This window comes from Coptis chinensis, chromosome 6 (genome assembly GCF_015680905.1).
Source record: "Coptis chinensis isolate HL-2020 chromosome 6, ASM1568090v1, whole genome shotgun sequence".
Taxonomy (NCBI): domain Eukaryota; kingdom Viridiplantae; phylum Streptophyta; class Magnoliopsida; order Ranunculales; family Ranunculaceae; genus Coptis; species Coptis chinensis.
In genome coordinates, this window is record NC_141461.1 from 74,867,223 (window position 1) to 74,894,175 (window position 26,953).

At 41.9% G+C, this 26,953-nt stretch overlaps 1 protein-coding gene and 2 pseudogenes across 1 annotated transcript; 1 reads left to right on the forward strand and 2 right to left on the reverse strand.

The window, feature by feature from the left end:
• The first annotated feature begins 3,953 nt into the window (after positions 1-3,953).
• LOC147494446 (pentatricopeptide repeat-containing protein At4g25270, chloroplastic-like) lies at positions 3,954-5,813 on the forward strand. The gene has a single exon (XM_086565744.1). The coding sequence runs from the start codon at positions 4,649-4,651 to the stop codon at positions 5,516-5,518; it is 870 nt and encodes a 289-aa protein (XP_086421870.1). The 5' UTR covers positions 3,954-4,648; the 3' UTR covers positions 5,519-5,813.
• Positions 5,814-22,308: 16,495 nt separating this feature from the next.
• On the reverse strand, positions 22,309-23,991 carry LOC147494447 (VIN3-like protein 1; annotated as a pseudogene).
• A 172-nt stretch (positions 23,992-24,163) lies between these two features.
• Positions 24,164-25,259, reverse strand: LOC147494448 (protein DETOXIFICATION 46, chloroplastic pseudogene; annotated as a pseudogene).
• Positions 25,260-26,953: the final 1,694 nt, after the last annotated feature.

Consider the following 26,953-nt stretch of genomic DNA (forward strand, 5'->3'; position numbering starts at 1 on the left):
ATTTATGCCTACTGAAACGCCTCTTCCCAAGACCGATCATAATGGCATTGAGACGCCAAATGGCGGCCACACGCACCCATCATTTCATATCTCCCGACCGCCCGTATTCTTACATCGCCACACACACATGTAGAGCTCGGCAGCCCCAAGGTAAAGAACGCCACTTGCATCCTCAAAGACATGTGGGACCTGCACCATTTAAATCCGATAGCAAGCACGATGCACCAAAGAAAGTCACAGTCATCGACACCGCATTCCTTCCGTGCGACAAGTCGCAATGCAGATACCCAAACTTACAAAGTGCAAACATTCATATCATACACGATTACTTCACGATAGAAAGCAAAGCAACATGTTTCACATTCACAAAAGGAGCGAATCGACGACATCGGGGAAGCCCCAGTTGCGATCGACCGACCGCCGCCGAGAATACTCGTGAAATCCAAAGACAGCTTAGCCACTAGTTATCATGATCATCGGCAAAGAAGAAAAACGAAATGCCCGAGTCAACCCAGAAACCAAATTTATTGTTTACGGCCAAAGACCAATTACAACCACAAACACCGACAACTTTTTCAAACAACCTCATCAAAGTTTTCTGCAAGAACGACATTCAACACTGGGGTAGAGCTCGGATCACCAGTAGACGCCATAACTGCCTCAGTAGCGACCACATTTAGCTCGCCAGAACCCTGAAGCTGATCACTCACCACACCAGTAATAGGGGGAAGCACGACTACAGGAACAATGCTAGCATCTTCGAGTGGACTGCCCCCGCGTTCTCCCGAAGCTCTTCGCTCCCGCTCCTCCTGCAGGTCGTCAAATTTCTTCTCCAGTTCCTCCACCTCAGCACGGATGGTGAGATAGGCCTCTTTCTCTTGCAATGTGGAAGTCTTACATCGTTCAACATAGGTTTTCGCTGCGAGTAGCTGGCCCTTCAATACCTCTACCTCATGCTTCAGCCCGATCGACTCATTCACTGCAGATGTCTTCTCTAGCGTCAAGGCAGTAAGTTGGGGATTCGAAGCATCCAGTTCTTCCTTCTCGATCAATTTGCCGCAAAAGAATTCGAAGCTCGTCCCTCAAATGACTCGACCTCCGTATTCTCCAGGTTCATAAAAGAACCGAAAGGGCCGTTCTTCAACCGATACCCAAACGATCAAATTTACGATAACGCGCGACAACATATCGCGTTAGCATCAAACAACATCATATAGCATAATAACACAGCCAAGTTTGAACGCAAAAGTTACTCACCAGGCACATCGCCTTATCCATCCTCCTCAGATTCGACTCCAGCTCCATCGCATCTAGGTCTTTCCTATCACCGTCCAGAGTCATACTCTCTAGCAAACAAGCAGCTATGGGCACAGACTTGTAGCTGCAGTCAGTCCTCCTCACATAGCGCTTCTTCCCGGTCACTTCATCTATATACATCAGGTTACGCTCCAGCTCGTCTTTCCCAGCACTAGAGTGCCCTTTACCAGTCTCTCTCATACCAACCTTCCCCTATATCTTGCCAGAAGCATCTCTAACAACCCTGGTCGGAGCGACCTCCGGGGCAACCTCTGGGGCGTCCTCACCCAGGAGGCTAAAGTCGGGCATCGGTTTCACCCGTGAACTGCGAGCTGCCCTTCCCCCGGTTCGCACTTCACCACCCCCCAGTGCGGTCTCAGCTACCCTCGCAACCTTGGAAGGTCGAGACTCTGGGTTGTTCCCCTTCCTCGTTGGCAAGCGAGACTTAGGGACTTTGAAGAGAACGTCCTCCAAATCGAATCGGGCGCGGCCCTCTTGGCCCTTTCCCCATTCCGCACCTAGACGCGCACCAAGACCTCCGGTAATGGTCGCTTCACCCCAGCACGACCTCAGTTCCTATCTTCCCTAGTCACCAGATCACTCCTACACTTTTCCATTACAGGCTTCCTCGACGTCTTACCGCTCACCTTATCCCGCACCCTGGTCTTTTGCACTTTCCTCCTCTCCCTAATTGCGGGTCCTCCCCGTTCTTCAAAGAAATGAGCAACTTCTGGTAGCTTCACTCGTTTCTCAGCTCGCGTCAACCTAGCGAACTTCTCAATCACATGTCGGCTCGACTCCTTTTCTAGGTGGATATCTGCACAGACAGCGAAACAATAATTTCAGTACAAAATCAACCAACGCAAGATCAATATTATCAGAGAATGTATTGGTACCCACCAGTAAAGTCGTATATTTTATTTTCCACACTGAACCCGCTCGCACAGTAGCTTCCAACAAGCAGCAGCGGTCGTTTATCCCACGACTCATTACTCTTACCATCCAAAATGCTCGACAGCGTAGCTCGAGTTTGCAAGCTAAAGTTCAGTGATCGAGATCGCTTTAATAAGTAATGCTCAATAATATCAGCGACCTCTATCCGGTACTCACCGCTGGCGTTCAATAGGTCAAAAACCTTGAACAACCGCCATGTGTTACCCACAAAATGAACAGGCGCTTTGCCACAGTGGTTCAAGAGCTCACAAACTAGCTTTGAGAACGGTATCGTCATGTACGCCCTCAGTTGCCCCTCGCAGATTATCACCCCATAATTCGGTGGGGTGTACCTATCGCTATAGACCAGAGCGTTCTGGTCAGGCTCATGGATCTCAAGACTGCTTACAGTTATCCCATATTTCTCCTTTAAATATGGGAATGCCCTCAAAGCATGTCTGTCCACAGCCGTGGGCGGCAGCCTGCTAGAAGACGACCTCTCACAGCGACCTGAAGTGCTAGCTTCAGCAGCTACAGACGCAGATCGAGCCGCATTTTCCTCTCACTTCTAGCCTCCCTCAACCGCCGCGCGATCTTCATCATCACCCTCACCACACCCACACGTCTTCATCTTTCTTTCCTCTTCGTCATCCCAACCAAGAGAAACTTCGCGAACCTCATGAGATCGCGTATCATCTGAGTCAGACATCTCTCCTCTAACCCTAACAATTCTAGCCACTAGTAACTAACTGATTGTCCTAACAGCTCTAGAACAAAGACTAAGCACGAAGCAAGAAGCAGGAGTTCAACAATGGCAGAAAACTAACTTGAACCCGGAAGGATGTTGCGGTAGTGAAGTGGTTTCTACCAGACGAAGCAGCCAAATGACGTTTCAAAGAGCCAGTGAAATTTTTGAACAACCGCCCCTCCAATTTCCAAGGCATCATGATTACACCCCAACCTTAGCCGCACACGACTTCCAACCAACTGTCTTGTCTTTTCACGTCCGGAAAAAATGGGGCGGCACATTTTTCTCTGCAACTGCTCAGATTCTCCCACGTGCTGGTCACGTGTCAAACATTTACGCCCACCAACTCATAGGGTACCACAGATCGTTCTCCCCAGCTCGTTAGATATCTCCACCTCTAGCATGACCCACACGCGCTACTATTTTCTCTCAGCAGACCGCTCCCCTGACCAATGCGCCCTACTGAGAGGGGGCTGTGTAAAGGAGTGATATCCCCCTTTAGGAATATCAGGCGCGTACTCATCACGGTGGAACTATCACACCGACCTCGTGGAACCAGATCGCACCTATAAGCTAAGAAAACGTTCCAGCACAGTTTGTGCCAGTACGCGAACCAGGCTATAACGTGACTCAGCTTGCCTTCTAGAAGCAATCATGAATAAAGAGGCACATGCACGGATCACTGCCACCATCTACTGACCACTGCCGCAAGCTACTTGCCCATACTACTAATCTCCATCATCACAGCAGACCTATAAAGACAAGTCTCGCACGCCTCCTTGATCTAGACCCCACGTTGGTGATGCACTTTACACGTGGTGAGCGAGGATTCATTCTGAATATCTATAAATACCCCTCCCATGAACTACGCCAGACCTTATTCTTCTCTCCCTTACAAATCGAGAGCAAGATACGTAGGCAGTTCGCTCCTAAGCCGAACTCGGTCCCAATAATAACCTTTTTTAGTTCCCATCAAACTGTATTTGTAAAGGAAAGCTGAATCACGCCTTTACATCTCCCAAAAGCAAGAAAAAGATAAAACAAGAACAACTCCAAATACAAATTCAAAAACAAAAACAAAACTCTATCACTTACCCAAAATCACCCCCAACACCACTTCTCATCCAAACTCCATGCAAAATCCCCCAAAGTCCCAAACCAAAGACCAAGCACTTGATGCTATTATCAAAGACATCCAAACTTCAATAAACCGCGGCATAATTATCGATACCGAAATATTCTCATCACTTCTTGAAACATTTTTTCATATACAATCCATTAACCATGGTATACAATTACACCATTTAATTCCAACGAACCTTCTACGTAAATGCGCGAGTTTATCCTCAAAGCTTTTAAGACTCTATGCATTATGTGGACTCATTGAGACAGCTCATCAAGTGTTTGATGAAATGTATAACCGTGATTTATCGGCATTTCCTTGGAACTCACTTATTTCGTGGTATATCTTGAATTGGGTAAATATGAAGATGCATTGGCACTTTATTTTCAAATGGAAGAAGAGGGTGTTGAGCTTTGATCGAGTTCGCTTCCTCGAAGTTTTGAAAGCGTCTTTGGACTTGGTTCGATCCGTGTTGGGAGGTCGCTCAACGAGATATTGTTCGTTGTTGTTTTGTTTTAGATGGGTTTGTTTTAAATGCACTTGTTGATATGTATGCTAAATGTGGTGATATTGTGATGGCCAGAAAGGTTTTTAATAAGATTGGCGTTAGGGATTCAGTTTCATGGAATTCGATGTTGACGGGTTATATTCATCATGGTCTTATGGTTGAAGCCTTGGACATTTTTCGCAGGATGATTGATAATGGATTTGAGCCGGATTCAGTTGCAATATCTACAATTTTGTCAAAGTTTTCATCGTTTAAAGTTGCTTTTGAGGTCCATGCTTGGGTTCTTCGGCGTGGGCATGAGCAAAGTTTGTCCATAGCGAATTCCTTGATTGCTTTATATTCCGAGCAAGGAAAGTTGGATGAAGCATGCTGGTTGTTTGACATGATGGTGGACAGGGATGTTGTCTCTTGGAATGCTATAATTTCTGGACACTGGAAACACTCTCAGGCTCTAGAATATTTTAACCAGATGGAGAATTCTAACATTTTGCCGGACAGTGTTACGTTTGTGTCATTGCTATCCGTTTGTGCTCGTCTTGGTTTGGTAGAAGATGGAAGGGAATTGTTTGTGAAGATGAAAAACAGATATGGAATAAAGCCACGTATGGAGCACTATGCGTGTATGGTTAACCTCTTTGGAAGAGCTGGTTTGATCAATGAAGCTTACGATATTGTAGTGAAGCAGATAGAGTTTGATGCAGGTCCAACTGTATGGGGAGCTCTACTCTATGCTTGCTCTGTTCATGGAAACGTGGATGTGGGAGAGACTGCAGCAGCAAGACTTTTTGATTTGGAGCCCGACAATGCACATAATTTTGAGCTTCTGATAAAGATATATGACAATGCTGGTAGGTGGGATAAGGTGGAGAAGGTGATGCAGTCAATGGCAGATAGAGGTCTAGACTCGTAGTCGCAAACATGTCTATTAGTGTATATTTGATACTTGTGGCTCATCACAAAGAGGTAATTCAGCGAAGATGTGGTATGACAAAATGGTTCTTTAAGAGCAATTTACTGTAAGTACCAATATATGTCACAAAGACACGGACTTATTTTCCTCTTGCAGCTTGTTACGCAATCTCTTTAAGATGAAACCTTGTTCTTGATGGGAAAAAGAAAATTGAATAGTTTTTCGCCATTCCAGAATGTTTAGTATAATTGCTCTTGGTTCTGTAACAGCTTTCTAACACAAATTGTTTGTTCTTTAACATGGTATAAGCTTGCCATTGTGGAAAAACCTCCTAATTGATGTAAATTAAACTCAATCATTGCTTTCTCAGTTTCTCTGAGTCGTCCTACATTATAGAAAGAAATTGAATTTGCAGTCTTATAATTAGCGAGAAAGGCAGGATTAGGGCTGTTCACTAAAACCGGAAAACCGAACCAAACCGGCCGGTCTAACGGTTTATTCACACTTCGGTTCGGTTAACTATTCTTATTTTAAACGGAATCATTTCGGTCAGGTCTTTGGTTTATGCTCTCTCAGTTAACCGCGAATTTGGTAAATATTTCGGTGTACCCAAAAATTGATATATATCAGATATATCGAAAATAGCATAGATTTTTTTTTGTTGACTAAAGTCAACAATATTTAGTCAAAATCAACAATTTATATCAGATATATATATATATATATATATATCAGTCGATATATATGGTTATATCAAAAATTCCAATATATATCAGAAAAACAAAGAGTTCAATATTCAGTAGATATATATCGGATATATCAATATTAGTGTACCAAAAAACAATATATATCAATAATATATCGATAATATTTTAGCCTATGGTTTAATACACCACACCCGAAGAGTTAGTGTTGAAGCTTGACCACACTTCTAAAAAGTCTGGCCCAAAAATTAACGAAATGAGGTGAAAAGGTAATTGTATTTATTAAGAGTTTTGTCTATATATGGTGTTATCTTACCCATGTGGGACTAAATTTGCCTTAGCCAGGTACTCCAGTAGCTGGTCCACCGAAATTCATTCGTAACGTTTGCAAGTACCAAGTCCCCTCTTTTCATCATCTCCCTTTTGACGACTTGGGTGCATTACTCTATTTCAATTTTTAGAAGTAGCTTGTTAGCAGCATTCTTTTCGCATTCTATAACACACTTTCTTTGTTTGATACTTCACCTTCATCTAATACAACTATTAAATAACTCTATAATCAATCTCATCAAAACTTTAATTTTCTTGTAAGCTCATCTAAGAGAGAGATGATAATGATGGTGAAGTTAGTATGTAATGTTGGTTTTGTTAGCGCATATGCTGGTTAATTGAAGGCTGTGATTTGTATTCAAAGCAATGGCGAGTGTAAAGTTATAGAGGCAGGAGAAGAATAACTTCATTTTCTTTTAGTCCCACATCACGCACCTAAAAGTACTTGAAGACTATTGGGAGAGGTGATTCCATCGGGCATTCATCAAATTGGATTAGGCAACCCCTAAAAAAATTTTTTTTTACAAGTTTGCCATATTATAAGTTTGCCATCAAAGCTTAGGCCCAGCAACCAATTCAACCGGTCTCGCCAAAACGAACCCTTCGGGCCATTTGGGTGTGCACTCAAATGATCCCGTTATGTCGTTTGCTTATACACTCAAACGACGTGACCATATCGTTTGAGTGTACCATTTTCGTATACACTCAAACGATATGGTCAAGTCATTTGAGTATATACTAAAACGATATGGACGCGTCGTTTTCGTATACACTCAAACGACTTGGCCATATCGTTTGCGTATTCACTCAAACAATATAGTCACGTCGTTTGAGTGTTAGTTTGAGTAACACTTAAACTATATGACCAAGTCGTTTGCGTATACACTCAAACGATATGGTCATGTCGTTTGAATGTTAGTTTGAGTAACACTTAAACGATATGGCCAAGTCGTTTGCATATACACTCAAACGATATGGCCATGTCGTTTGTGTGTCTGAGTAACACTCAAACGATATGAACTCGTCGTTTTTGTATACACTCAAACTATATGGGCAAGTCGTTTGAGTGTTTGAGTAACACTCAAACGATATGGCCACGTCGTTTGAGTATACACTCAAACAACTTGACCACATCGTTTGTGTGTGCATTTTAGATTTGACTAATCATTTGGTATCACATGCAAGCGATATGGCTGGGTCGTTTAGGGCTTCTGATAAGAGCCCAAAACTGTAGTTTTAACCCTTTAACAATAATACTTTTAGACCAATTATGCGAGTAATAAATATGAGTTAATGCTAATTACGTGCTTTTATGTATTTCAAGCATTGAAAGTCAATTATGTGCAGAAATGTGCCACTTTGGCGATATAAAGGAGCAAGGGTCGGTTGCTAAGAAGTTCTATGATTAAAGGCCAAGATTCAAGGAGAAAAAGCCTTTGTAAAGCCCGGTTAGAAGCTAAAAAGTTAAAGTCAACGCGGGCAGAAACAACACACAAAAGTCAGTAGAACTTCCGAAGACCGTATCTTTGGACTCAAGCCTCGGAATTAGGCGTACCTTATGTCAAAATGATTGGCTCGGAAAGAGCTTTCTAATGGTTTGAACCTTGACTCAATCATAGTAGCAGAAGTGGACGAAAAGCCTATTAAAGTCAAAGACAGCTGAAAAGGGCCCTTTGGACTGAAGAAATTGGGCTTTGGGCTCGATTTTCCGCCCCAAAACATGGACCCTCAGCCCATACACGAAAATGTGGATCTGGTCTCCTCCATTTCCACACACTAGATTTAGCTCTTAAGTATCAATTAGGTTAGGATAGAAAGTAGCCATTAAAGCTTAGTTCTAGATCTAGTTTTTCAATTAATTAATTAGTTGTTATTCTTGTTTTAATTTAAGTATTGAATGATTGTTATTTAGTTGTTAGATCAATAAAATATTTAGTTCTTGATAATCTAATTTCGTTTTCCATTAATTATTAGTTTCAATTCTTAGATTTACTTATTTGTCATTATTAGTTTAAATCAATTATTGCATGAGTAGTTTCCATTTGAGTTTAAATAAGCAAAGTTCCAATCTTTTTATTATGTCTAGTTTTAATTCATATGGAAATGATAGTTTGATGAATCAAGGCCAAACCTCCATTAGAGGGGTTTGATGAAACCCTGATGAAAACTTGATTGTATAGTGTAGAGTCGTTGTAAGAGTTTATTCCACTCTAGAAGGTCGTTGATTCGCCATGAGAATGGGTGGACTTCCTCACATGCTAGTTATGAATTGGTAGAGATGCCATGTATAATTAAGGATTAGAACGACCAATTCGTACTGTAAGAACGTAAGAATTAGATTACAACAATCTATGCTAGTTCTTAAGTTGGATTCAAGGTGGATTCAATTCCCCCCTAATTCTTATTCTAGATTCAAACTTTAGTATTCCGTAGCATTTCGTAGTTGAATCACTATAATCCCAGTATCTTGTTAGTATAAATTGCATCGTAGGATAATTCGTAAAACTCTCATTAACTTTGGTAGGATTGATAGTCGTAGGAAACTTGAATGCTAAAGAACTAGGAGTGGAACGAATCTTCTATTCTAACTCTACTTCAATAGTATCGACAGTAGAAATCTTTGATAAGAACTGTGTTACGATAAAGTTTTAGTTTTACTTGCGTTTGAATTTCATCGTTTATTCGTAAGTAGAATTATATTCAATTTTATCGGATTATCAAATGGCGCGGCTGCCATCTTAGTTCCCTTTAGTATTGTTTCTTTAGAATTGTTAGTTTTCCAAAGTCCCAAAACCCACCCACCATTGTTTGATTCTCACTGTGGTTGTCCATTTCAGCACCGAAAATTTTCCTTAAAGAATTACACGGAGCGTGACCCGCGCCCTGGGCAAGCTAAATTGGAGCGCCACCTACACCCAAGCGCCTGGAACTCCACTTTTTTGAGCGCGACCCGCGCCTTGCCAAGGCAAAACATGAGCACCCCCGCTACCTGAACCGCCCTAGACCTTGAGGTTTTTCCCCGAGCGCGACCAGCCCTCTACCAAGGTTAAACTGGAGCCACACCACCAAAACGCCTGAACTCTAGCTTGACCTGAAGCGACCGACTGCTACCTATGCCTATTCTTCGAGTGCGACTGCAAGGCTTTCTGTTGAAACTGCCCGATTTCCACAGGTTTGTTTCAAATTTCCATTTCTTCATAGTTTTCAGTGTTTTAACTTCTTATACACACTGAGCATGCGTAAACAAGACGCTATTCATAAGCGAAGCAAGAAGGCATTCATATACTCTTTTCTTCCACACCTCGCATCTCCTGTTAAAGGTTCATACTAGCATATCAGGATTGTTTGGAGTGTTGTTGTGTTCCGTTAAGATTGGTCTTAGCCTTGCATGAGATTAAGGTCAGACCGAAGAAAAATGCCTAACGTAATCAATCGGTAACATCAATAAACACGCCTTTTTAGTATACCACTCACTACACCTCTAGCTAATATACCATACACACCACCTGAAGTAATGGCTGAAGAAAGAGAGTCTCCTCTCTCTGACTTTTACAAAGCCTTAAACGATAGCCCTAAATCTTGCATCGTTCTATCAGACCCAGTGGGGGATTTCCGAATCCCCCCAAATATATTTAATTTGTTACCCGTTTTTCATGGGTTAGACCATGAAAAGCCTTATCAGCACATGTGTAGGATTGACTAAGTCCTTACTACATTCCACCATCCTACGGTTGGTGCTGAACAAATTAAACTAAGGGTATTTCCTTTCACTTTAGCCGATAAGGCGACGTCTTGGTTAACTACCCAAGCGCCAAATTCTGTGGACTCGTGGGCTAAACTTGTTCAACTGTTTATGGAACATTTTTACCCACCACTGAAGACCGATGAAATGGTTTTCAAGATTCATTTCTTTCGACAGAATCCTCATGAATCATTTTCAGAGGCTTGGAATCGTTTCACCGATCTACTTATAGAGTGTCCACACCATAACCTCGCGAAAGACATGCTAGTTCATGCCATTTTCAAGGGATATTTACACCACCACAAGGAGGTGCTTGACATAATGAATGGGGTAGTTTCCTAAGTAAGGGAGCCTCGTGAGGCTTATAAATTTTAGAAGATCAAACTAAAGCGTAATAATAACTGGGGTAGTGGCGCTTTCTCCCGCTTCGCTAGTTCTTCTACAACAGTTAAAGTCGCCGGTATGTTTGAGATGAAGCCCGATCCGGAACTTAAAAATTTAATCCAATCTCTAACTAAAAAGGTAGAGGCTATTTCTGTTCAAGAAACACCTATCCCCGTCATGAATGTCAACTCCAATCCATGTAATTTCTGTTTGAGTCCAGAGCATCCCGACTCCTATTGTCCTCTCGCCTATGAACAATAACAGTCACAACAATATAATGTTTGCTCGATTAATAGTTTTCCTATTCCTAACACCCCTTGGAGACAACATCCCAACTTCAGTTGGAGAAATAATCAACAAGTAACACCTCCAGGGTTTAATAATCAAAATGTTAGGCCAGCAAACAATTATAACCAAGGCCCACTACGACAAGGTCAAGGACAAGGACAGGGTAATTATAATTATAGCAACCAAGCTCAACCACGGCAAGGACAAGGTCAGGGTAATTATAATAATTATAACAATAATAATTATAATACTAATAGAGGTATCGTTCAGGTAAATAATAACTATCAAAATCTACCAATTAATAATCAACGTGATATAGTTCCTCTCACACAACCTATAGGTAACATTCCTCCACAACCGGATCATTTCGATACCTTTATGCAATCTCAACAACAGATTTTACAAGCCATCCAACTTTCCTTACAGCAGTTAGGTCAAGAGAAAGTACAACCCAAAGGTGTGTTTCCAGGTCAAGTGATAGCTAATCCTAAAACAACAAATACAGCCTTTGAGGTAAATGGTAATACTAGTACAGAAAATGAAAATGTAGGGGAGCTAAATGCCATCACCACTCTCCGTTCTGCGAGAGTGGTTGATAACAAAGTAACTATGCCTATAGTTACCCCACCAGTTGTCCCTACACCGGATATTGAACTAGATATCGTAATAGAAACTGAAAAGCCTACCCCTGTAGAAGTACCAGTTAAACCATAACCAAAGAAACAGAAAGCAAAGGTTAGACATCCAGTTGATCCATATGCTAAATATAGAGAGAAACCACCGTTTTCCCAGAAATTAGATATGTTAAACAGGGATACAAACTTCGACGACATTAGAGAAGTTTTTAAAAATCTAACGATAAACTTACCTTTTCTGGACAAAATTAAAAAATTACCTCACCATGCTAAGTTTCTCAAATAGTTGTGCACTAAAAGGCGTAAGGCAAATATTCCTAAAGATGCCTTTTTAACTGAACAGTTTCCAACTTTAACGGAACACAATGGAATCGTTAAGTACAAGGACCCTGGTCGTCCTACTGTACAATGCACCTTAGGAGATTCCTACACGACGACCGCTTGACTAGACTTGGGGGCAAGTGTTAACTTACTCCCGTATTATCTATACAAACAAATAGGTCTATGCAACCTACTAAAATGACGTTGCAATTAGCAGATCGATCTATTAAGTACCCTAAGGGTGTGGTTGAAAACGAGCTTGTTAAGGTCCAGGATTTCTACTATCCTGCTGATTTTGTTATCCTCGATACAGAAGTCGCTAACGACTTTGTTATGATCATCTTAGGGTGTCCCTTCTTGGCGATTGCCAACGCGCTTATAAACTACCGCGATGGTTCGATGTCTTTGTCTTTTGGCCATCTTTTGGTTGAGGTAAATGTTTTTAAAATGATGAAATAGTTACCAGATTCGTCTATAGATGGAAAGGTTAGCATGATCGAGAGCTTAGCTCAAGATTACTTTAATAACACATTTCCAGAAAACCATATGCATAAATTCCTTTCTTTTGGAAGTTCATATTTTGTCGATGACTCCTACGTAGAGGAAGTCAACACCATCTTTGAGTCTACACAAATCGTAGACCGCCGGGTTGCTCCATATACGAGTTTGAATACCTCACGCCTAAGCAAGTATTCATTACTTAAGATGAGGACCCTCCGTAAGCATTTATTAATATTCCTTCCACCCCGGTGCTTAAACCTCTTCCTCTTGAGTTAAAGTATATTCAACTTGATCCGGATGGTAGTCATCTGGTAATTATATCTTTTTTTATCTAAGGAGGAAGAGACACGGTTGATCGTCGGTGATTATTAGGAATATCGCTCACGATTGGTTGGTCCCTAGCCGACATTAAGGGAATTGACCCTAATGTATGCACTCATCGTATCCATTTTTGGAGGATAACACAAAGACTTCTCGCGAAACCTTAGTGTCGCTTGAACCCTGCCATGAAAGAGGTGGTCAGGGAAGAGGTCTTACGGTTACTCGATGCGAGTATCATATACCTAATCTCTGATAGCAAATGGGTAAGTCCCATTCATGTAGTTCCAAAGAAATCAGGGATTACCATGGTACGTAATGCCAAGGGTGAATATGTTACCACGCATGGTCCTATGAAATGGAGGATCTGTATTGATTACAGACGTTTAAATGCCATGACACAAAAGGATCATTTTCCTTTACCCTTTATAGATTAGATGTTTGAACGTCTAGCTGGTCATGCTTTTTATTGTTTTTTAGATGACTACTCTGGCTATGTCCAAATTATTATTGATATTGATGACCAAGAAAAGACTACCTTCATATGTCCTTTTGGAACATACGCCTATAAACGAATGCCTTTTGGCATTTGAAATGCTCCTAGTACCTTCTAGCAGTGTATGCTTCATATATTTAGTGACATGGTAAAGCATTTCATGGAAGTGTTCATGGATGATTTTTCTATCTATGGAGACTCTTTCACTAAATACCTGTCTAACCTGTGTAAAGTTTTGACACAATATGAAGAGAAGAGTCTCGTTTTAAATTGGGAAAAATGTCACTTCATGGTAAAAAAAGACATAGTAATAGGTCACATCGTATCTAGTGATGACATCGAAGTAGATAAGGCCAAACTAGATAAGATAGTGACTCTACCTATACCACGGACTGTCCATGATATTAGAGCCTTTCTAGGCCATGCATGTTTTTATAGGTGCTTTATCAAAGATTTTTCGAAAATAGCTAGGCCGTTAACTAATCTGCTTTTAAAGGATGCCATCTTTGATTTTAATTTTAACTGTAAACAGGCTTTTGAAACTTTAAAAGATGCCTTAACTTCGCACCCATTATACTGACCTCGATTGGTGGTCTAAACCTTTCGAACTCATGTGTGATGCTAGTGATTATGCAGTTTGGTGTCGTCATGGGGACAGAAAACTAGATAATAAATCCAATTGCTATTTATTATGCTAGTAAAACTCTAAACGATGCTCAAAGGAATTATACAACTACTGAAAAGAATTCTTAGTCAGTCGTTTATGCTTTAGATAAGTTTTGTCCTTATTTGGTTGGTTCTAAGACTCTAGTTTACACGGACCATACATCCCTTAGGTACCTTATCGCAAAGAAGGATGCTAAGCATAGATTAATCTGATGGATTCTTCTCCTACAAGAATTCACATTAGAAATAAAGGACAAACGAGGGGTTGAAAAAGTAGTTGCCGACCACTTATCTAGACTTACAAACGACGATGATAGTGATTCTGACTCCATACCGGACTCTTTTCCTGATGAGCATTTGTATGCTATTTTTTCTGCACCATGGTATGCTGACATTGTGAAATATTTAGCGTCTGATGTTATTCCTTATGATTGGTCAAGAAATGAACGTAAGAAGTTCTTGGCTAGAGTTAAGCTATACTACTGGGATGAGCCCTACCTTTTCAAGTATTGTGCGGATCAGATTATTCGTCGTTGTATTCCCCAATGGGAATATAATGAGGTTCTTCAATGTGGGTTTTATTGGCCTACTCTCTTTAAAGATGCCCAAGTGCATTGCAAGACGTGCATTCGTTGCCAACAACTTGGGTGAATCACGAAGTGTAATATGATGTCATTAAATCCAATCATGGTGGTAGAAATTTTTGACGTATGGGGCATTGATTTCATGGGTCCCTTTCTAGTTTCCTACGGTTTCATTTATATTCTAGTTGCCGTGGACTACGTGTCTAAATGGATAGAGGCCATAGCTTGCCATAACAATGACCATAAGACAGTTGTGTTTTTTGTTAAAGAGTATATTTTCTATCAATTTGGCTTTTCCAAAGCCATCACTAGTGATGGTGGAACACATTTTTGCAACAGAGTTGTTGCATCTCTCGTGAAAAAGTATGGAGTTACACATAAGGTAGCAACTCCATATCATCCACAAACTAGTAGACAAGTAGAAGTTTCTAATAGGGAAATCAAAAAGATATAAGAAACAATTGAAATCCTGATAGGAAATACTGGTAAAAGCGTCTATCTGATGCCTTATGGGCATATAGGATTGCTTTCAAAACTCCTATAGGTATGTCTCCCTTTAGACTTGTATTTGGGAAACCTTGTCATTTGCCCGTTGAATTGGAGCACTGCGCTATGTGGACTATAAAAAACCTTAACTTCAATTTTGATGAGGCGGGTGTCAAGCGCAAGTTGCAATTGAATGAGCTTGAAGAAATCCGTAGCGATTCTTATGATCTCGCGAAGGATTATAAAGCTAACATGAAACGTGTTCATGATAAATAAATCTTGCACAAAGAGTTTGTGGTAGGTCAAAAGGTCTTACTTTACAACTTCCATCTACATATTTTTCCAGGAAAATTAAAAACCCGTTGGTCTGGTCCTTTTCTGGTTACTTAAGTCACCCCTCACGGGGCAAACACCTTGGTAAATCCCAAGGACAACAGTACCTTTCAAGTCAATGGCCAACGGTTGAAACATTTCCACGAGCTTTTGTCCCCTGATGTAGAGGAAGTCCTTTTACAGGACCCTATCTATGCGGACTGACCTTTTCGTTGGTGTACTTCCTTTCATTTCCATATATTGGTAAGTGCACCATTCAGGTAATTGGGCCCTCCCTATGGAGTGTGTGGCTGTAAGTACCGGATCTTGAGTCCACGGTTAATATAATTCACGTTTTCCACTCTTGCATGTTCTCGGTTTTTGAGTCATGTTATTCTATGGTGTGAATTATGCATTTATTGCTTTCTTGTTTTTCTTATATTAAATCTTTTTCATAAAAAATAAAAATTGTTAAAATCATAAACATAGTAATTTAGGAAGTCTCGGGAATCTGACTTTAAAAGACCCACTTTTAAAACAATTTTCTAAACTCTGTGTCTAAAATTTGTTTGGGGGTGGGGTGTTCATTTCCGTCCTGGATTGTTTAACTTTCCAGTTGTGTTGTTTAGGCCGTTTAATTGTATTTCGATTCGAGTTGACATTATCTATGAAATTAGAGTTCATTCGTTCGCATAACTTATGTCATGTACGCACTTTGAGGCATTTTCCAACTTCTTATATGTCATCCACGGTCGGAATAAAGTGTTTTATGGATCATTGGATTGGAAATTCTCTCCTGATTATTTCCATATCTCATTCGCAAAAATCGGACCGCTAATGAAGCGACAATTTTATTTTGAAGTTGCACTAGAAATCGAATTTTTTCGGAATTCGAAGTTGCGCTAGAAATCGCGTTCTTCTTCCTCACCTTCACCACCGCCATTAACATCTTTTCAACCCTAGAACCAAAATTAAAAAAGCTAACTTAACCCACGCCCAAATTCATTCCCAAACCATATATTCTTCTCCAACTCATTCCCCCAACAATTTCCACCACCGAAACCACTAAAAATAAAAAAAAATTGAACTGCCGCGCCACCCACGCGCGCCACCACCATCGTTTTTTTTTGTAAGGTTGTTTCAACTTGTTCCTACACCTCCTATAAACCCCCAAATCATTCTAAAATATCAATGGCTCAAAGACGTCGGATTTTGCCGGAGTACGCGTTTACTGCCGACCACTTCGCGCCGTTTTACGGTGACGAGATGGTTAGGAGAGATTGGAGTGGCTTGTGGTACTCAACAGACAATTTTTACCATGAAGATTTGGTCCGATAGTTTTATAGGACGAGGGAGTTTGATGGAAATAGGATTTTTGTTAAGGTCGCTGGGAGGAGGAGAGAAGAATCTACTGGGTTGTTGGCTGATATTTTAGGCATTCCACCTAGGTGCCATCTCGATGCCACATTATAGGATTCCCAATTTACTGGGGTCGAGCCTTTGATGAACGCGACTATTTCGGAAGGGAACTACAATGTGAGCTCGCGTTGTTCGTTAAGCTAGTCGTCTCGAGAACCAACCAATGGCTGTAGCTCGATTGGATTGGTAGGAATGTCATAGGGAAAGAGAAAGTCAGTGATATCGGTCTGAACTGCCTTCACATTCTATGGATACTCCAGGAGCAGAAGTATGAGTTCTGTATTTTGGAGTTTTTGAGTAACATGATTAGGGGAGTTGGGAAGAGTATTGCACCTCTCCCTGTTTTGATAACGAAGATCATGATGACCTTGAGAACGACTCCGACGTCTGATAGGATTTGCCTGAAAGAGCACCGAAATCCTCATATTTATACGGAGTGTATCCAAAGAGTTTGGAGGTTGCCTAAAGAGAGGGTAGTTGAAGAGAATGACTCGGAGGATAAGGAAGATGAGGAGGACATGACATGTTTTGATGTCGATGCCTTGGAGAGGTGTATGTCAGATGCAGAACGCATGACTATGATTCATCGTGGCATGCGTTCTCTCAATACTATTTGCGAAGACCTTCGAACTCGGCAGGCTACCATGCATCATAACCCTTCGGTGACTTCGTGCCAGAGGATGATGAGTGATGGGAACAGACGAAGGCCGAGATGGAAGCTCAGTGCAAGTTCCGAGATGATATGCCTGCACGCTTTCCACCCTAGGGGGGTGCTTCTCCTTCCCATATGCCTTCCACTACTAGCAGCGAGTGGTTTAGGAATATTATGAGTTGATGTTGTTTTGTATTTGCTTTTTATTTAGTTCGAATGTTAATTTATAAATTCCGTATTTAAATTTGAATTTGGTTGTTAAATATTGTTTGAATTTCAATTTTAATATAATATGGTTCTTTCCAAATTGTGCATTATTTTTATCGTTAATCCCACCTTCCCGAATTGTTTGGGGGTGGTATTATTTACTCTAACATGATTTTTGATATGATCCTCCAGTTTAGAATTTGTTTTGGAGTGAGGGTTGAGAATATTGTCGATATGGGCATGACTTTGAATAGATATTGTGGTAGGATGAAATCTCGATGAGTTAGGCAGTTTCTATCCTAAATTCAATCAAAAAGATATTAGGGTTGTTTTAGAATCAAGAATATGAGTTGTTTCCATTTTCGGTTTTGGAATTTTTTTGTTTCCGGCAATTGCCTTAAAACATTTTGGCAACTTCCCGATTCATTTTAGCAACTTAAAACCTATAATAACTGCATTCATTCTACACTCACAGCCCACACTATACCTCACTTTCATCTCACACCTTTCACTCCCACGGTTCCTGATAACCCGTAAACTCAACTAGATTATTTTAACCTTATTCTTACGGTTTATCAATTATTTATTTCCTACTCTCACATATATATTCAAGCAATATATAGAGTACGGAATCATTCCACTCTCAATCTATCAAGACTAAATAGAATTCAATTGAACAAACACAAAGAACAATGGTGAGAGTAATGTGTGATGTGAAATTCCTATACTATCATTCCCAACACAAGAACAATAATAACAAGTCATAATTTAATAACTAATTTAAACTCTATTAATCTATTTGAACAATAACAATAATGATTCAAAATGAATTAAAACAAAAATTAAAACTAATTTAGAACTAAGATTATGAATAACTACTTATCAAATTAAAACAAACTAATTAATTAAATGTAAAAACTAGATCTAAACTAAGTTATTTGAACTCATTAATGGAGTCTAACCTAATTTTCTAATCTAGATCTAGGTATTCTTAAGAGCTAAGTCTTCTCCATACAAATGGAGGAGACCAGATCCAGTTTTTCGTGTATGGGCTGAGGAGCCATGTTTTAGGCCGGAAAATCGAGCCCAAAACCTAATCTCTTCAGTCTATAGGGCTCTTTTCAGCTAGATCTAACTTCAACAGACTTTTCTTCAACTTTTGCTCCTCTAATTGGGTCAAGGCTTGGACCATTGGAAATCTCTTTCTGAGCCGGTCATTTTGACATAAGGTAGACCCAATTCTGAGGCCTAAGTCCATATATACAGTCTTCGGAAGTTCTGCTGACTTTTGTGTGCTGTTTTTGCCCGCATTGACTCTAACTTTGCAGCTTCTAATCAGGCTTTACAAAGGCTTTTTCTCCTTGAATCTTGACCTTTATTCAAAAAACTTCTTAGAAACCAACCCTTGCTCCTTTATATCTCCAAAGTGGCACATTTCTATACAAAATAGACTTCAATGCCTGAAATACATAAAAGCACGTAATCAGCATTAACTCTTATTTATTACTTGCATAATTGGTCTAAAAGTATTATTGTTAAGGGGTTAAAACTACAATTTTGGGCTCTTATCAAACCACCCCCAAACAGCATTTTGCTTGTCCTCAAGGAAATATGAGAAATTAGCATAAGTGACCAAAAATGGAGTTCTAACTAATCTCGTTTTGCCGAGTGCGATTGCATTGACCATATGCAACAAGGCCTTAAACCACTAGGAATTCCCTAGTGGACGAGTTATAGCCTCGTGAGAGTTTTCCAGTGAAGTTACTCACAAACTTTATCTATACTACAACGACTAAGAAATAAAACTATTGTTTCCTTATTTATGCTCCTAATTACCTATATATCTCACTAGCAATGGATACAGAATAATCAAGTTGAAACCTAAGCTAATATATGTATAATAATCAATCATCTACGAATAAACATATATACAATGAGTAATACTATGAAAAGCACTAGCAGGTCCGTTTCTGAAAACTCGGAATATCATCCTTTAAGTAGGTCCTCACATAAATGTCAAGACAAAAACCACTATGATTTTTCCGCTCAAGTTTCGCTACTCCAGTGTGTAGTGGACACACTTTACCTTACAATCTCAATTACACACAAGGAAGCCGGAGTTGATCAAACACACAAGGAAGCCGGAGTCGATTTTTTATTTTGTTTTGTTTTGTAACAGGGTAAAGGATTTGCTGTTTATGAAAGGCTAAAGAAAGGCTCAGAGGGGCGACTAGCGGAAAATAATTTATAGGTTTGAATTTCTGGCTATATCGATCTAAAGAGGGCCTAAATTCTCACTTAGGATATGGTATAGTAATTGTTACAACCACTTTACTGCGAATCTCGCCAATCTCTAACTTTACTCACATTCACTCTATATTTTGGATCGGCTGCACCCATTCGGTTGCCTACGTACCCATCTCGGGATCAAGCCGCCGTAGTGCACCTCTCTCTCTCCTCACCCTTCTATGCCTCTCCTCTCTCCCTCTCTTCTCCCCCCTCTCTCCTTCTTTCTCCTTCTCTCTCTTAGGGTTTCCTCCTGGGACATAGTGTCTCCTGGGCTTATTCTTTAGGCCCAATCCATACTATGGTCTGGGACTTATCTCTTGGGCCAGTACTTATGTGATGCATTCCTGAATATAGCTACTACATTTGCCCCCTCTCGGGTTCGGCGACGATGACGACGGGCGGACCGGAAGTCTTCAAACTTCCTTTGTCTCTCTTTTTGAACTCTAGATATCCACGGATATCCGTGGATCAGACGTAGTCTTCTCCTCCTCGGGACATTTTGTATCCATGTACTCAAGCTCTTTGGACCGTATGTAATCAGTAAAGTACTCAATCCATCAGTTCTTGTTCATATACCCCATTAACGTATCCCCAAAGGATCTCATCCCGCTTCGCTCTCTCCCTTCAACTCGATCTGATGCCCACAATGTGTCTCAACCCAGCCTTAAGCTCTCCTTCATAGAACTCACTACTATGTCTACGGAGTCTCATCTCAGCCAACATCTCTCTTTCCGAAAACTTGCCACTATGTCCGCGAAGTGTCTCAGCCCTGTCATAATCTCTCCTTCACATAACTCACTTCTATATTCGCAGAGTGTCTCACCCTTTCATTTCCCTTTCGTAGGACTGAACTATCTCATCCCCTTCACTCTCTCTCTTCAACTCAATACAATGCCCACGATGTGTCTCAACCCAGCCAACACCTCTCACATAGAACTCACTACCATATCAACGGTATGCCTCCCCCAGCCACCTGCTCTCCTTCTCGGAACTCACTGCCCTGTTTGCGGAGTGTATCACCTTAGCCACCATCTCTACTTCAGAGAACTCACCACTATGTCCGCGGATTGTCTCGTCCCCTGCATTTCTCCTTCTCATAACTCACTACAATGTCCGTGGAGGGTCTCCGCCAAGCCATAAGCTCTCCTTCATAGAAATCTCTATCATGTCCGCTGAGGGAGGGCTCATCCCCGTTGTTGTCTCTGCTCTCGAGGTGGAGAGTCGGATGAGGGGCAACTTCAACTTGTTCCCAGGTTTGACTCGGCTCTCATGTCCCATGGAGGGCTCATCCCCCCCCCGCTATCTCTCGCCTCGGGTGGAGTCGATGAGGGTAACTCTGCTTGCCCCCAGGTTTGACTCGGATCTCATATCCGCGTAGGGCTCATCCCCCCCGTTGTTCAGATCTCATGTCCGCATATCTCTTGCATCTCCGCCCTGCGGCTCAACCAGGCTCTAGGGCTACTCTCTTTGACCTGCTTGTCTCTTGCCTTTCTGTCCCGTGAAGGGCTCATCCCACTCCGCGGGCTCGCTCGAGCTCTCACCTGTTGGGGCTCTCTCATCGCCTCATGTATCTCTAGCATCTCTGGTCCGTGGAGGGCTCATCCCACTCCGCGGGCTCGACCAGGTTGTCGCTGATTGGGGTTCTCTCATTGCCCCATGTATCTCTAGCATCTCTGATCCGCGGAGGGCTCATCCCACTCCGCTGGCTCGCTTCGGCTTTCTATTATCGGGGCTCTCTCATTGCCCCTTGTATCTCTAGCATCTCTCGGATTTGCGGAGGGCTCATCCCACTCCGCGGGCTCGCTCGGGCTCTCGCCCGGTTGGGGCTCTCTCATTGCCCCATGTATCTCTAGCATCTCTGATCCGCGGAGGGCTCATCCCACTCCGCGGGCTGGCTCGGGCTCTCGCCGGTTGGGGCTCTCTCATTGCCCCCAGGCTTGACTCGGATCTCATGTCCGCATATCCTATCTCTCGCTGAGGCCGGACACGGACCGGACCGTGGATAGCTGCTGCCCCCCCCACGTCTTTGTTTGGACACGAGGGTCCGCGGAGGGCTCATCCCCGCTTCATCCGCTTTTATGGGCTTCATTGTTCCTCATGGGATATAATATCTCCTTTGCATGTGGGTCTTTCTTAGCTTTCGAAGTTCCTCAAATCTGGCGGCTACTATATATGTATTTCCTAAGAGTAGTTCCGTACTCAAGGCCTCACGAAGGCTACACTTGCCTTTCTATTCATTCTCCCGCTTTATACTTCGTGAAGAACGTGACACATCGAGCCCTGATGCCCGAGGCTTCATTTTCAAAGCCTTGTCTCTTTGAACTAACAGGGGCAAGGTCTTCTAATCTCTCCCGATGTCCATCTCGAAGCGAATCGATGAACAAATTATCTCCAATGAGATCAATCTGGTAAATAGTCGTGATGTCTGGTGTGTGCACTCGGTGCCACCCGCCTTACTACGAAACCATTCCGTTGTCTTTTCCGGATATGATATCCAAGAATGAGTCTACCAGGTTGACCCGAAAAAGCTAACCTGGTCAGCCAATCAAAGTTTGAGTATAGGTGATAACAACCATACGCCCTCGCTCTGTTGATCTCAAGCTAAACCACGTCAAAAACTTCATTCGAATTCTTGTTCTATGTGCCCCTCACATTCCAGCCACCTAATTATCTTCACCACGGTACTCATAGCTTCCATCCAAACGCGACCGGATCCACTGGACCGATACAATGGCGACGCATCCATCGTAACAACATCACAATCATAGGTATCTTCATTAGTACTTGACATCCGTTTCTACACAACCCGGGTCCGAGACTCTACGGGTAGTTCTCGATTGGTCTAACCAACCACGTCTGCGAAGTCATTGCTCCCGGTTGATCTCACCCGACCATTGCTCTCATTTCCATGAGAAACTACATCATCGTCAGCCTCAACAAACTGCTCGAAACTGCACTCAATGTCATCTCTAGAGTATTCCATGGGAATTATACGCATTCAGATCGGCACGATGCAACATTCAAATCAAAGTTGTTTGCGGCATCACGGGCGTTTATCTTCAAAGGCGATCCTCAGTTCAACAGAGCTTCCTCGCCACAACATTCTTCTTCCCCATCAACTTTGCAAAACCTATCAAAACATCCTTCTTCTTGTGCCCAAGCAATACGTAGGGATCTTTCCAAGATCCCGACCTTAAAACCGGAAGATCCAAATGCTTTCGTAAACTTGGGGCTCTCTCTTCGTACTAGAACTTCCAACAAGGGATGGCTTCTCCATCTTACAATCCAACGGTTCTCATTAAATCAGAAATTTTGTGGATTATCTCCACACTCTTGGTGAAACACTTCACCTCGAATGACCCAAGTCTCCGTGATTCGTATAGGATACTATTCTAAAGGTGTACTTTCGGTGCAAGGTTGCAGATTTGAAATCGAGAATTAACCTCGAGCACTTGGAAAGACACAAATAGGTTCTTTTCGTCGCTCATCCCTCGCTTTGCAAAGCATTCAAAGCTTGTAACCCTTGATAACTTCAGAGGATGCAGATAAAATATCCCTTAACACAATTACAAGAGACGAAGATGTCAATTCTTCAAATTGGAACCTGCAAGCAGCAGGAAGTGAATCCAATGGCGGCTTGACTCCATATTAATTGGGACGTTGACCCTAGAGTCCCTGTATGTTAGACTTATACGCACATGATGAACCTGGCGGTAGACAGTAGCATTTTCAATGTCGGGCAACTTGATGGAATTCTCAAAAAGCCAACTGGAGTTAGTAGCTGGACTCAGAGGTGCTAAACCATCTTCTTTTAGTTGTTCTGACGTCCTCTTCACCTTCGGAAATCTTCGAATCAAAACCTCGTGCAAGGCTTGCAGTGTGTTCACCAACTTGTTGAGATATTTCTTAGGCATATCCAGGAAATCCACAAGGGATATTAACTTCGCATGAATCTGTTGCACTGCAATCGTTTTGTAGATTTCCGTGAACTTCTGAATCCGAATTGAGTCATCTATCTCCGCAAAAAGGTTGCCAAAAAACTGAAACCTTAGCCTCAACTGTTGGATGTTCCGAATCTCACCCAAATGGTCAAATAACCCACCAACGATCCAACCAACGAAGAGAATATTGAGTACCATCTCTCAGATATCCACAAGGCAAATCAAAAGCACCGGCCCATAACACCCGACCGCCAATCTGTTGGTGATACCAAATAACTCAAGCCAATCATAATCTATTCTTTTAAGCTTCCATATAGCCTTCGTCGGTTCACCCCTGGGCATAATCTGGAAGTAGAAACTGAAACTAAAACTAAACTTCGCGGTAAGAATGAGAATCCAGAAAACTGAGTGCTCCATGCTTTGAAATCATTGTTATGAACACTGAAGCAGCAAGCTCAAATATTTTCAGAAGTTCTTTGGGTGAAGGAACAGGAATAGAGTAAGCATTGAATCCTTTCTTGTTCAAACTTTCAATCATCATAAAAGCTGCAATAATTTGTGACACCATGGTTGCCCACGCAGCACCCACTATACCATAGCCTAAGAAGCAGCATAGCACAATATCACCGATTCCCCTTATAATCCCCATGCCTAAACTTGCACTTTGAGCAACCCATCCAACAAGAATAGAGGGCCATGCTAAACCTTGAATTTGGACATATGTGTTCGCAGCTGGTACTATACTCAAGTTCTTTGGTCCAGTAAAAGCAGTTAATATTTGTGCACCCGTGACTTTTGTAAGCAGTAGCATTCCCACTCCACAAGTGAAACCAACAAATAGCAAGATAGATATCTTGTGATTTTCTTCACGAGCAATCGAAGTAGCAACCATATTGGAAGTAGCAATCGATAGAAACATAAACACGTAACTCATGTAATCACAAACCACAGTCCCAGGACCTAAGGCAGCCAGTTCAAGAGAACTCCCTTGACTAATAACAACAGTATCAATTAAACTCAGTAAAGGCCCACATATCCATAAACCCACAGCTCGTCCAGCAAATAATCCTGTCTCTTTTATCTGCTTCAATATATTACTCTCATTCCCTGCTTCAAACTCCTATATTCTCTTCTTCTTCTTCATGTGGGGTGGTTAAATTACAATTTTGGTTAACAGGACTAATGCATGAAACTGTTATTTGACATTGTAATTGTCGCGTCCAGCTAACCCACTCAGCTTCAACGGTATGTGAACACAGAGAGATATCTCCAGTTCGCAGATAACACTCTTGTTTTGACAGCATCTCTAATAGTCACCAATGAGAGTATACGAAACAGAATGCTTCATCAAACACCTTCTCAACAATAGCCCACTCCGATTTCAAAATCCGAATGCAATCTAAAGCCTCCGACGACAAATCCCCCAGTCTCTGAGGTATCCTCTCCTCTTCACCCTTTTCCTTCATTCCAAATCCATTTCCCACGATAACTTACATTTGCTTAACCAACACTTCCTGAGTAGCCGCTCCATGCCCCTCCTTTACCACTTCAACCCCACTTTCTCCCTCTTCATCTTCTGAAGGATGACCTTTGGTAACTCCAATCCCTGAGAATGAATTGACATCGCCAACACTATGTACTTGGCTTGAATCCACTGTAACACAGATTTCGCCCAGATTCTCCTTGAGCTGATTAGGTATCGTTTCATATACGCGAACAACTGTATCACGTCCATCTACAATGCAAGTATCCTCCTCAAGGACAAGCTTCTCTCTTGAAAATGATTCAATGTTTCCATCCAGCACCACCTCCTCCGAGGTATAAACTTCAGATATTAGATCTCTCACTTCAAGATCCGCTCCTTCCTCCACAGCTGCAAGTTCCTCTCCACTGCCAACTCTCATTTCATCAACCAATGATCTACTAATTATATTGGAAAACCCAACACGTGTGCTACCGCCATTAACTCCGATTTTCCGCTCTTCCTCTCCTGTATAATGACCTTCAGCTAGTGGAACCTCTGAAAAGCAACTATCTTCTCCCTTTATATCTTCTTTGGTACAAATTTCCTCATGTGAAACAGATTCTGTCCTTCCACCAACTCCCTCAGCTCGATCACAATCCACAGTACTAGCACCTTCAGACCGCTTGCTCACACGATTTCAGTTATAGGCATCCACAGTCTCCACCATTATTACATCATTACGTTGTTAGCCCCCGAGAAAGCGCCAATTGTTTATGGTTCAAACCCATCGCTCTCTGTAAACACAAAGATAACCTCAGCAGCTGAATTTGGACCCACCATAACATTATACAAAGACTCCTCCTCAGCCCGAAAATCCATTCTTACGTCTTCAATTTCAAGATCCCCACCAGTTTGAACATTTACATTCTCTTGTACAAAATCATCAAATACAATCTCATGAATTAAATTCCCTTGCGTCAAATTCAAAATGCGATGACTTGGTCGATGAACCACAACAACCACCGAGTTGCACTCTACCGCAGATTGAGGAGGTAAGAGCGAGGGTAGATGCGGCAAAATGACTATTACCGAGGCAACCCCGCTATTACTTGCACTTCCCAAAGACCCCTCTTATTTCTCTCCCAAACTATGTTGCTGGAACCAACCCCCTCTAACTGACTCGATCTCATTCCATACAATATAAACAACTTTTTTTTTTTTTTTTTTTTTTACAGAAAGACAGCACGACCCCGATTATCTTCTCTAGCACAAAAAGATGGGAACTTGGAAACGACAGCTCAATCTCAGAAACCCCTTGTAGAGCGGAGCCGATATTATATAAGGAAATATCAAACTTATCTGATTTTGTGTTCATCCCCACAGACGGCGCCATTTGTTACAACCACTTTACTGCGAATCTCGCTAATCTCTAACTTTACTCACATTCACTCTATATTTTGGATCGGCTGCACCCATTCGGTTTGCCTTCACGCACCCCATCTCGATCAATCCGCCGTAGTGCACCTCTCTCTCCTCACCCTTCTATGCCTCTCCTCTCTCCCCTCTCTTCCCCCCCCTCTCTCCTTCTTTCTCCTTCTCTCTCTTAGGGTTTCCTCCTGGGACATAGTGTCTCCTGGGCTTATTCTTTAGGCCCAATCCATACTATGGTCTGGGACTTATCTCTTGGGCCAGTAC

Bases quoted from the DNA above. Each gene is read 5' to 3' on its own strand.
- LOC147494446 (XM_086565744.1), top strand. From the start codon at position 4,649: ATGTATGCTAAATGTGGTGATATTGTGATGGCCAGAAAGGTTTTTAAT.